The 13,154-nt window shown below is 45.0% G+C and overlaps 1 protein-coding gene across 1 annotated transcript in view; it reads right to left on the bottom strand.

Annotated features, from left to right (window-relative positions):
* Positions 1 to 1,157: 1,157 nt before the first annotated feature.
* The window catches only part of EDIL3 (EGF like repeats and discoidin domains 3), a 480,770-nt gene continuing 468,773 nt past the window's right edge, over positions 1,158 to 13,154 (bottom strand). Inside the window, exon 11 of the mRNA XM_054987524.1 lies at positions 1,158 to 1,870. Coding sequence (XP_054843499.1) covers positions 1,721 to 1,870 — 150 coding nt within the window. The 3' untranslated portion in view covers positions 1,158 to 1,720. The remainder of the gene's footprint in view (positions 1,871 to 13,154) is intronic.

Below are 13,154 nucleotides of genomic sequence, written 5' to 3' on the forward strand. Positions count from 1 at the left end.
ATCCTGCCCCTCAATTAGTTCAGCTATACTTCTTTTCTCTTTCAACCTTCTAATTTCTCACTAGATTGAGCCTAATTTTGTGTTAATCTTACTTTGCCTATCTATCAACAGAAGGGAGTGATCCCCATCTTCTCTGAGTGGATTGGTTATTATTTTGTTCAGATCTTGCTACAGCCTTCTCTTCATAACTTCTTCCCACATCCACCTCTCTGCTGTTTGCAGCTCTTGGTAGAAATGTATCTTTCTAATGGTTGTATGCTTTGTGCATTTAATGACGTGAGCTCTGACACACGAAAGCTTATGCTTGAATTTGTTTTGTTAATCTTTAAGGTGCTGCTGGACTCTTGCTTTACATTGTCAAGTTCTTTCCCATTTCCTGCTTTCTCTTCTACAGAATCATGGCATGCACATCACCTTGCCTATTATCTCTAAATTTTGATGTTTGTCCCACATCTGAATCCATTTTCTTTGATAGTCTGCATAAGATCTTGTAGCTTTCCTTTTGCTCCTCCTACGGGGGCTGTCACCATATTCAATTTTTGCAAGTACTTGTAAAGCCTTTGTAGAGCTGTTTGCTAAAATTAATTTTTAGTGATCATGCCATTTGACCTCTAGCCCCAAGAGCTTGTTTCATTTCATTTTCATTCACATTTCTGAAGAACTACTCAGGGCAGTGCTGTAGCAGGTATTATTCTTGACATAGCCTGCATATATTGGTGTGTATGCCTGAATCTCACAGATACCCGCTAAAAAAAATGATGTTCCTCCAAGGAGCCCTCTCCCTTACAGCTCCACAAAGCAACTTCCAAGCAAGACATGACAGGCTCACATGAATGCCTTTCTACAGCATTCATCTGTTCCCACCTCCCTGCTACTGTAGCTTAAGTCTTGCATTTGGTCCATAGTATTTCACCTCCACATCCTTTAGGAAGAAAACTGCAAGCTGAATTCACCAACTTCACTCAAACAAAATCATTAAGTCCGTAACAGACTGATAGCAGATTTTGTGCCATAAAATCCAGGTCAGCTCATTAACAGTAAACAACAGCATTTAATGTGATTAAACAGAAAAGACAGTGACAATGCCTACTGCATGCTTAAATGGAAAGCAAATAAAGTATAAATAATTTGGGGTATGCAGACTGCACGTATGGGAAAGAAAATGATAAAAGGTAGTTTGTAACATCAGGAGGACTGCAGACCACAGAGATTCTCCCAAGAAGTGTCATTAATCTTGACAATGCTTGATAGGCACAAGGGAAACAATCAAATGCAGTCATCCCCGAGAAAACTTATTGCTAAAACTGCAGTAGCACATTTTGCAAGTAAGATGACCGCCTGGGTTTGGAAACAATGAATCAGCCTGTTCCTTTGAAAATCTGAATAGAACTCTGTCATGCCATTTTCATCTTTCTTGCAAAAGTGATACTGCTTTTCATCCCTAACCATATTTCATCCAGTGTGAACAACTCAGAAGAAAAGTTGAAAGGTAATTTCCACAGCGAAACAGAGTAATAACTAGAACCAATTGAAAAGGACAAAATCAGATTGGAACATTTTACGGGCAGGCTTAGACCTCCTTACAAAAGACAGTTAACGGCCTACCAGAAAGTGAGCACTTGTTCATGAAAAACCCATTCAACTTCCTACAGGTTTTGCACAGTTTCTTCTATGGAGATATTTTTAGGAATATCAAGAGTTGTGCTGTGAAGATCCTTCATCAGTCCTCTTCTGTGCAGCCCAAGAGCTCTGACCGTAAAGTGATCCTGCCATACCATGACCAAGGGAGGATCCTTATGTGCCGTGCATAGATTGGAGGATCAATGACATTCTTTCTGTGAGTGTCGTTGTCAAAATTTCCCTGGAAAACCTGAAAGGTAACCAAGAAGAAACAGATGTGTAAGCAAAATAGTAAAAAGTGGTAGAGTGGGGTGGAAAGACCAAGACCAAGAAATGGCACACAACCAAATAACAATACAATAGTGATACCAGGTGGCAGCCCAGCAATGCCAGGAGCTTCAGGAGTGGAACAAGGGGCAGAAATTATGCCAGGCCACATGCTGACATCACGTCCAGGCAAAAACCTGGATATGATGTCAGTGCATTGACCAACATCCTACGTCAGATACTGGGAGTCCCAAAATGTGTGGCAGGAACTGCTCTTAGGTTGGAGCTAGCGCAATGCTCTGTTGAATTGAGAGCCTGGTTGGCTGCTTTTAAATTAAGACTGAAGGTTCTTTTTTCTATTCAATCATCTGGGGGTTTCTTTCACCTACTGAAGAAGGAAAATTATGGAAATACTTGGTTAAGGTTGACAGATGAGAAGCTGGATTTACTTGGTCTCCCTCTCTTGTCGTTTAATAAGGTAACTCAGCAAGAGGCTTGGAGATTGATTAAGCTAACGGCTTTCAATGTTGATAGAGATAGTACAGATGTTTTTGTTCACCTCTTGCTTTAGGGATTCCTCCTTTGTTAACTCCCCCTGCATATTTAAGCTGTCTTACAATTCCCCCTCATAGGTTTTGCTTTTACTCTTGCAAGATTAAATGCTTTCCCGTCAGTGGAACTAATGGGGTGATTTAACCCAAATTTCTTATTCAGACATGTGGTGCATCTGGTGTGATAGAGACATTGGATCACTTGTTATTGTTTTGTTCTCAATGGACTACTCTTAGGTCCAATTGGATAGTCCCTATTTTGTTTAAATACCATTTCCCATTGGAACCGTGGATGATTTCTTATTTACTGGTGGACATTGATCTGGAAATCACGGTCTCGGTGGTGAATTTTTTGGCAATTATAACTTCATTGAAAGGCCCAAATTAGACTTAAACTTGGTTTTAGGAGCGATTCTGTATTATAACATAATAATAACATTTGATTTGTATACCATCCTTCAGGATAACTTAATGCCACACTCAGAGCAGTTTACACAGTGTGTTATTATTATCCTTACAATAATCACCCTGAGAGGTGGGTGGGTCTGGGGGAGTTCTGAAAGAACTGTGACTAACTTACTTCATCTATCTTACTGAGACCAGGAGTGGCACCAGGGTTTCCGGCGCCCGCAGCCAGCCGGCTGGGTGCGTGCGCGCATATACACGCCTGCATGAGGACGTCACGTGTGATGTCATCACACGTGTGTGCACAAGCCAGCCCAATTGCTGCAGCAGGCGGCTGCGATGGTGCGCGGGTGGCCTTCCAGCTCTCCCGCTCAGTTGCCCTGCACCGCCCCAGACACCTGCCCGCGGCTGCTGCACCCAGCCGGAGGGGTGTGCTGGCGGCAGTGGCAGCACGGGGCAGGGTGGGAGGGCTGGGAGGCTGCAGCTCCATGGCACGCACTCCTGCCCCCAGCACCTCCTCAGGAGCCCCCTCCAACGCCCCGCACCCTGCGACAACCGCCTACTTGGTCTCAATGGGCGCGCCAGCCCTGACTGAGACTCAAGACGAATTAAACACTGTAAGTCAATACAATCAACAGCAGAACATTCAATAAACAAAGCAGTAGGATATGCAAAAGAACATTTGCAGAGATTTGAAAACAAGCAGAAATCTGGGACAGAGCTGAAACAATGCTGAAACCGAGCATAGGAAAAGCAGACTATAAATAATAAACAAATAAAAACACATAAATAAACAGAGAGATGCCCTTCTAAGCCCACAGTAGATGTACAAGGGTGTAACTGATGGCACTGTTATGTACCAGTGTTGTTTACATCAAAGAATAACATACTTTTTTAGAGAAAGCTAACTACCTTTGCTTTCAATACCACTATTTCACTTCTTTTTGAATACATTATGACCTGTGGGACCTTTAAAAAGTGTTCAAATGTATATATAAAAGCGTAAGGGGAAAATCATGTTTATACGGCAGAACATAAACATGTTCATATATATGGTAAGATGAAGCAATATGAAATACTACAACAATTCTCTTTGGACGTAATACTTAAGAATTCAGTCTTAGAAGCTGAGGGAGCATGTTTCCTCACAGAAATCCCTTACCATAAGTCAGGACATGTCATTTGTGTGGGGCCAGTGTGTGCACTGTGAGCAATGTTTTGTACAATCTAAGACTTTTAAAGCCTGAATAGCCCAGGCTAGCCCGATCTCATCAGACTGTGGTCGCTAAACAGAATTGACCCCGATTAGTATTTAGATGAGAGACCACCAAGGAAATCCAGGGTTGCTACACAGAGAAAGGTAATGGCAACCAGCTCTGTTCTCTTGCCTTGAAAACTCTATGGTATCACCATCAATCAGCTGCAACTTGAAGGCACTATACATAAATTATAATAAGGGTAACATAAATCTGTTGGATAAACAGGTGGCAGCGGTGGCCAAGGGTGCCTTTCAACAGCTCTCTTTGGTGAGCCCGCTGCAGCCCTTCCTGGGCAGGAAAGATCTTGCCACTGTGGTGAATACCCTGGTAACATCTAGATTAGATTATTGCAATGTGCTCTATGTGGTGCTGCCCTTGAAGACTGTCTGGAAGCTGCAATTGGTACAGGAAGTTCCAGGCAGTGTGTTAACTAGAGTGGGTCATAGGGAATAAATCACTTTTGTCTTGTGCCATCTACACTGACTTACGATTTGCTTATGGGCCCAATTCAAGGTGCTGATATTGAACTTTAAAGACCTATATGGCTTGGGATCAGCATACCTTAAGGACTGCCTTCTCCCATATGAACCTATCCATCCACTGTTGTCATCTTAAGAGGCCATGCTTGGGTGCCTCACCATCTGAGGCTGTCATGGATCTGTCATCTCGGTCATGGATCTGAATCTTTGGAACTTCCTCGCCAGGGAGATTTGCTGGTCTCCCTCTGTCATTAACTTATGCTAGTGTGTGAAGACTGTTTTGTTATGTTTGGCTTTCCCTGATTAAACTCTGATTGGACCTCCTCTCTGAATGTATGTTTATATGTCTATATGTTTTTATTATATTTATATATACATTTAAAATGTTATTTCAATGTTTTAATATCTGTTGTTTGCCGCCCAGGGGACCCTATTTGGGTGGAAAGGTGGCATATAAATGTTTTAAGTAAGTAAGTAAGTAAGTAAGTAAGTAAGTAAGTAAGTAAGTAAGTAAGTAAGTAAGTAAGTAAGTAAGTAAGTAAGTAAGTAAGTAAGTAAGTAAGTAAGTAATAAGAGATAGACAATAATTTCAGGCTGAGGCCACTTATCCCAAACTAAGTTCCACTGCTCCTCTCCTACGTGTATAAGGGACTGGCCCCATTCATAAACTTTGTAGTCCTAGGGAGGAAGGTTAGCTATGGTCCTATATAGCGCTATCCTAAGCAGAGTTGCACCTTTCTAAACCCGTTGAATACATGGTAAAATCAGAATGAAGATTTAAGGAAGAAACAGCTTAGAAAGGAAAATACTGAGACTGGCAGATAGATACATACACATGGGTGGTACATTCAGAATACCAGAGGGCCAAAATCCTGAGGTCCACTGATAAAATTGCACAACCAGTTTCCAAGGCCCGCTCCTGTTGTTATTACAATATCCACAAATTGCCATGTCTTCTTGTGGGATTCTGAGCCCCGACCGAGTCACACTCATTCATTGATGCAGAAAGTCATAGGATTTAAGTATTCATACATTAAGTAAACAAAGCCTCTGATTAGGTGTCTGCATTTCTCTCAGAAGCCTTCCCTCCTATTCATAATCACATGTGGCAGCCAAAAAATAATAATCAGAAAATACTTCTTTTTTCCAGTTTGCACCTTTCTGCTATGTATGAAATTAATATCTTTTATTTACACTTTTTGGCAAAGTTTGGTAGCATAGACAATAAGTATGAAATTGTTGTTTCATGCACTTTTAGAATGCTAGGATTATTTTTATCACTGGTGTGCAGCTTGGCATTAGATCATTTTTCTAAAAATTAGCTAATGAATGAAATGTCAATTGTTCCAAATGAATGTCAGCTAGCAAGGGAATTGTATTGAGCAGCACATAGGCCATACTAAATTTAACTGTCCCAGTGAAATGCATGGAATCTTACAGGATGCATTTGTTCAGGTAGGATAAGCTAATGTGCAGACATATATTCTTTTTGGTCCTTGCCAGATAATTGTTTTATTTTGCATAAGTCATTGCACAGTTTTTGCAGAAGGATGGAGAGAGAGGATTCAAAATCTTTCCCACAATCACTGAATCCAATCCGGGAAAATTATATTTTCCTAACAGTCTTCAAAATTTTGTCACTGGGAAAATGTGAGTACCTTCCTACTGGCTCCTCTACTGAAACATGCAATGTGGCATGGAATGTGTTTCCATGAATGTCATAGACACCTTTTTGTTATGCCAACGATATCACTGGTAACCACCAACACACATTATTTTTGTACAATTTTTAAATAAGTTTTTGAATTAGATTTCTTTTATCCAGCTTTTAAGAGTCTTGAGTATTCCTTCCTGTATGACTCCAGAAGTACACTTATACAGCCTTTGAAATGTAGCTAAAAATTGATAAATAAGTAAAATTATATAGTCCTGGCAAAAACTAAGGCTATCTCCTTCTTTGTAACAGTCCCCTGACATTTTGTAAGGTTTCTTTCAAAACCCTCAACCCCTGTATCTTGTTTTTATTTTTTAGAGTTATGCTGCTTTGCTTCTTCAGTTCTGAGTACATATCTACCCTGCTCAAAAATTGAATTTTAAAGAGCCCATAACAGCCCTGACTCCCCATTCATTCAAACTTTGCCAAGGGTTATCACTCATGTATCGGTTTCTCATACAAGCATCATGTCAAAAGGAACTGGACAGGTATAATAATTTTACTTTACTGAAGATACTGGAAAGCCCTCCAGATGCTGTTTTCTCAACACATGGGGTAGAAATCAGATAAGTAGGAATGAAAAGTGAAATGTCCAGTGACTCAAGGGGCTAAATGACTTTCAGATATTTTGCAAATGCAGGCAGAGAAAAAGTAATTTCTGCTTACAAAAATAAGGGCTCCTTTTAAACTGTATACATATATAGCCTTAAGGACTATTGGATAATCACCATAAAGGGTCTTTCTCCTCCCACCCTCCATTCAGGGAGGCAGGAACAAGTTTTTCTACATCTTGTCTTCCTAGTGGGAGTCATCCTTCTTCTCCAGTTCAGTTCAGTTCAGTTCAGTTCCGAAAGCAGTTATAATAACTATGAACTCTAGAACTGAATAACAAGGAGACGAGTATGTAATGACAAGTTAAGGGGGAAAAGGACAGGAAGTGAATTTGTTAGGCAGAAGAAAAGAGAAAGACGATGACTTTGGGAGGAACAAGATATCCTCCTTTCCTCAGAGGAGAAGGACCCTTCACGGTGAATATCCAATGGTCCGTTCTCCCTCTGAGGAAGAGGACAACTTGATGGGACCTTCCAAAGCAGTATCCTCATTTCTTGGGCAGGTCACATCTTCTGATCATAGAATAGGTTGTAATACTCTCCTGCCAAACCTCAGTTGAGTCATAAGTGTTTGATATGTAGTGTTTTACGAAGGTGGATATGGACTACCAAATGGCTGTCTTGCAGACCTCTTCAACTGTAGCATGTCTGGCGAATGCTGTATTGGTCGCAGCACTTTGAGGATATTAAAATTGGCAATTTTAATTCATTCTTTTATTCAGTGAGGATATAGATATAAATAAGGAAGTAGTTTTCCTGACACGTTGTGTTCTACAAATTCATGTTTTTAGTGCATGTATTATGTCCAGAGGATGAAAAGGATTTGGACATAATGGTGGTAGACATATTTCCTGGGATCTTTGGGGAAAAGAGAGTTCACTTTTGGCATGAAAGTAGGATCTGTTCTCAGAACTACTTAACGCTTGTGGAAAACATGTAACTCGGGACAAATCAAAAGTGCACTTAGTTCCTATACACTTCTTGCAGAAGTGACTGTGGTAAAAGACAAGATTTTCATCCTCAGCTACTTAAGAGGAATTTCCTTGACAGGCTTGGAGAGGTGTTTGGTTAGGGTAGACAAAACTGTATGCAGTATTACAGTCAGAATCTGTAAACCTGTGGTGGATCCTTTAGAGTAGCACCCTGAGGAAGCAACATATGAGGGTGTGCCTGAATAGGTTCAGTCTCTGGTAATGTGGTAGCACCATTGTCAAGGCTGTGACCTGACGTCTTAAGGTTAAGGATTGCATATCCATCCTGTAGAAAGGACAGAATGGATCTGATCTGGGGTTCTGCAACATTAACCCCTTTCCTTCTGCACCACCTGACGAAGGCTTTTCATGATGCATTACATATCCTGTTAGTGGACTGTCTCCTAGAGGCAACACGTAGGTTACTTCTTGGGAATAGGCTAGATGTGAGAAGTAGTCCTGCCCAATCTCCAGGCAGTTAAATGTAGCCACTCTGGATGTGGATGCCAAACTGGACCTTGATGAAGCATATCCAGAGATACTGGGATGTGTTGACAGCTTTTGAAGAGAGGAGAACCACGGGCACTGGGGCCAGTAGGGTGCTACCACTAAGATTTCTACATTATGTTCTTTGATCTTCCTAATTAACTTTGAAAGAACCAAAGTGAGTGGATAAGCAAACAGGAGCATGTGTGGCTGGTGGGACATCAATGTGTAGGCTGCTATGGTCTTAGGATGGTAGTATCTGGTGAAATATCTGTCCACTTGATGGTTGATCAGTGGTGCAAGGAGATCTACCAGGGGAAGACTGACGTGTAGTGTAATGAGCAGGAATAGATCTTTCTTCAGAGACCTTAGAAGGTTTGTCTGCTGAGCTAGTCCACCTATATATTCATCTAACCCTTGATGTGTTCCGCTTTGATAGATGCCAAGTTCTTCTCTGTCTATACTAAGATCCAAAATGCCTCCTTGCATAGTGCCGTAGATCTGGATCCTTCTTGTTTTTTGAGGTGAGTTTTGGCCAACATGGTGTCTGCTCTGATTAGAACATGATATTCTGTTACCCGTGGGCTAACGTGTAGCAGGGCCAGATGGATCACTCAAAGTTCCAGGAGGCTGATAGGGAGGCTTGTTTCCCTGTTGGACCATAATCCCTGCACTGACAAACCTTCCAATATTGCTCCCCATCCAGACTGGCTGTTATGGGATTTCTATATTATTCTCCTCCTCGTCAGAGAGGAACTCCCCTTCTTTCCTTTCTAGGAATACATTATCTTCATAGCTTTTTAGCTTAGTCTCTTCGTGATAGGAGCAGCTGCAGCTTCCCCTTCCGCTTCCTTGCATTTTGCACTGAAGTCGTCTCTGGGATTAATGCTGGGAACTGCAGTGAGGGGGGCTTCTAACTCTGCTTTGGAGAGGAAGCCATCACTTCCCTCATGGTTCTTCATTCTGTTGCGATGGAGAAGCATGCTTTGCAAGTCTGCAGTCTTGATGTATATTGGCCACCTTGGCTGAAGAAGAGAGCAGAAAGGTTCTCTTGTGAGACTTTTAAAAGGCATATGAAGGAAGAGATTAGCAGAGAAAGAGTGGAACAGTATAGATTAAGATCTAGAGGGTTGAAGAGGAGAAAGGGAAAAGGTAGTGGACAAGGCAGCACTCAATCAAAGCTGTTCTCCCTGTAGAGTGTCAAACTATGGAATCCCAGTTATCTGAGTTCGTCTCCCCCCTTCTGCAAGAAGCACAAGGTCTCTTGATTCCAAAAGGTTTATTGAAAGACTATGCTCAGGATACAGGTGTCCATACTCCAAAGGCTGTAGAGGCCCTTGGCTGAACGAAAGCTTTGTTGAGAATGGCATGTAAAACGAAAGTTACAACACTTCAAACACCCATTCCCAGCCTCCCCCCTAGTCCTGTCTGTGAAGGCATGAGAAGACAACAACGGGCTTTTGTCTGATTGCAGAAGGTAGTCTGGATTAAGGACATTATCTAGCCACAGTTCTGACAGCTTGCGGCGTGTAAGAGCTGCCAACACTTTCCAGACCAATTTTACATGAGATTCTTTATTTTCTGAATAAATTAAGACATCATCAAGGTAAACAACCACCCCCTTATAGAGAAATTCATGCAACACTTCATTGATCATCGTCATGTAAACCAAAGGGGCCCCTTTTAAGCCGAAAGGCATTACAAGATATTCATATTGGCCTAGGGGGTTGTTGAACGCAGTTTTCCATTCATCCCCTTCCCTTATTCTTACATGAAAGTAAGCATCTTTGAGATTTAATTATGAGAAAATCTTACCCTGCACCACCACACTGAGGAGGTCTCAAATCAACGGGATAGGGCAGGCATTGGACATAGATACTGCACTAATGCCCTGAAAATCTGTGCACAGTCTGAGTCCCCCATCTTTCTTCACAAATAACACCGGGGCAGCATGTGGGGAACTGGCAGGATGAATGAAACCTCTTTCCAAGTTTTTATCTATACATTTTCTGAGCTCTTGCTGTTCTGCTGGACTCATAGAATATAATTTTCCTTTTGGGAGCTTTTCGCCCGGAACTAATTCAATGGCACAGTCAGTATTGCGGTGGGGAGGCAATTAATCAGCCTCTTCGTCACTAAATGCCCGGGCCATATCCTGGTACTCTGGTGGAATTAGATTCAGTTCCTCAGCCGTAAGAAGGGCGACCTCTAGATTAGCCGGAGCTTCCTCTCCCCATTGGGGTCTCCAGTAATGCTTCTGGCAGTTTTCTTGGTCAAAGACTATCATCCCTTTTGCCCAGTTAATGTAGGGGTTGTGATCCCACAGCCATCTACTGCCTAGAATGAGTGGGTATTTGGCCACTTGGCTGACCACGTAGGGACGACTTTCCCAATGCTTGCCCATCCTGGTGGGTACTAATTTCGTTTCCAAAACAGCTGGGTTCATGTTGGAACCATCTATTTGCTCAAAGATTATAGGGGTCTCTAGGGCGTGGGTTTCCAACCCTAAACCATTTACTAGCGCCGGAGCAATAATGTCGCACGAGCACCCAGAGTCTATTAAGGCTTGTACGCGCACATGAGTCCCCCTCTTTGGGTTAACTAGATTTACGGGGATGAATAATATGGCCCCTCGTTCTCTCACCTCCTTTGGGGTGGGTTTCTCTTTGATCTGCTGCAGGGGCCTCATTACGACAGATCCTCCTCGTTTCCCGGCTGCACAGCAGAGACTTCGGTGCCTTGGGTCTGGACCTCCAATTCCGTTAGCACTTCCTCAGCCTCCAGCCCTGTTTCGGGACACCCTCTCTTGGCTTGCCCTCTACCCCTACCGACCCGGGATGCTGGCATCGGTTTGGTTGATGGGACCTGGGGGTTTTGCGCTCGAAGGGGGCATTGTGCGGCGAAATGTCCACTGCTACAGTATTGCAAACATAGCCCTTGTCTCCATCTCGTCTCTCTGGCCCCCCTCATCGCGGTGGCGCCCCGTCCTCTTCCCGGGGTTTGCGGGGGATGGCGAGAACTTGTGGCCTGCTGTTGCTCAACCAGGCAGACTACCTGGGTGCAGTTTTCCACCTCACACGCCAGTTGAATCCAGCCTAGGAGCGTTGGAGTGTCATCCTGCATTAGCGCCTGGTCTAACAGTCTAGGGTTCATTCCATTCCGGAATAGTTCCACTTTCACCCCCTCCTCGTAATGCAGGCATCTTGCAGCTAATTGTCGAAATTTGGCCGCATACTCTCTCACTGACTGTGATCCTTGCCGAATGGTGCGGAGTTCGGTGCGGACCCACTCGCTCTCCAGTGGGTCTTCCTACTGTGCTCTCAGCGAAGCAATGAAGTCTTCTAAATTTCCTAGCTCCAGAGCCCCCATATCGTAGAGAGTCACATACCACTCTGCCGCTATTCCTTCTAAGCGGGCCGCTAAGTGGGCTACTCGGCTTTCCTCCGTAGGGAACAGGTGTCCCCACTGATTGAAGAACTACAAGGCCTGCACTATGAAAAATCCCAGCTTACGCAGCTCTCCATTAAACGTAGCTTCCAGCTTTATCCATCCTAGGGGCAGCTCCAGCCCCCCCCCCATGGCTAGCGCTCTGAGGGGTTGGGCCGGTTGACGAGGTGGCAGTTGTGGCACCGGGCCCCGAGCCCATGGCTGGGTGGGCTGATGCGGTCGAAAGGGTGCTCCAGCTCTTGGCATGGGTCTCTGCAGCAATCCCTGGGACCCAGGTCACAGCTGGGGCTGAGGTTGAGGTCTGAGTGGGTCCTGAGGCCAGGGCCCTGAGAGTCCTTGGAGGGCTGGTACCAGCAGCCCCACTCCCCTGGGTGGAAGTTGAGCCCTTGGCTGCTGCTGGCAAGGTGCAGGAAGTTGAGGGGCTGGTTGCGCTGGTTGCACTGGCGCGGCGGGGTGATGGCCTGCTGGTGCAGCTGGTGCTACAGCTCCTGCCAGAATTATTGGTCCACCTGGCGCTGGAACAGCTGGGCCTGCGGGCGGAATTGTAGGGCCTGCCTACCTGGCAGGAACTGCTGGTGCGGGAGCGGCAGGAGCGACGAGGCCAGGCAGAGGGGGCAGTGGAATGGGCGCCATTGGGGTGGGTGGCGGGATGGGTACCAGTGGGGCCAGCAGGGTGAGAAGTGGGCGTGGAGCCACTGGTGCCCTGGTGGGCACTGGACCAGCTGCATAGGCTGGGCCTTGAGGGCCCGTTGTCCCTGCAGTGTCTCCCTGTGTCACATTCGCATCCCCCGTGGGCCCCTGGACCATCAGACCTATGAGATAGGTGGCCTGCGCCAGGTCTTCCCGCATCGCTTCCATTTGCGCCTCCAACGCCCGGTAGCGGGCTTCCTCCTGACCTCCCAGCTCTTCTTCAGCATCCCATCCTGCTTGCTGGAGCAAACTCTCCTCCCAAGCTCATTGCCCACACTCGGCGCACTCCACCTCTTCTTCTGTAAAGCCGGTGCCCGCAACCTGCGGGCCCATTGTAGCAAGAGTCCCAGAGGCGGGCAGGCCAGGCATCTCTGAAGTGCCTGCGACCCAGCCTTTGACTATTACCATCACAGTGAGCATTTCATATTGCAGCACTTGGGCCTGATCTTGGAGAGCACTCCAACGCTCCTCACCCACCAGGGCCCCTATGTCACTGCCCCAGGTTCCAACCGAACCTACATCGGCATAGTCCCAGCTCATTAGCTCCGTCTGGGGTGCATTCCAATCCTGGAAACTACCCCCCTCTCCAGGCGGGGAACACTCCACCAAACAACCCGCAGCCTCATCCCAGCGGTATTGAGGAAGGGTGCTGAT

This window comes from Eublepharis macularius, chromosome 8 (assembly GCF_028583425.1).
Source record: "Eublepharis macularius isolate TG4126 chromosome 8, MPM_Emac_v1.0, whole genome shotgun sequence".
In the NCBI taxonomy this organism is placed as follows: Eukaryota; Metazoa; Chordata; class Lepidosauria; order Squamata; family Eublepharidae; genus Eublepharis; species Eublepharis macularius.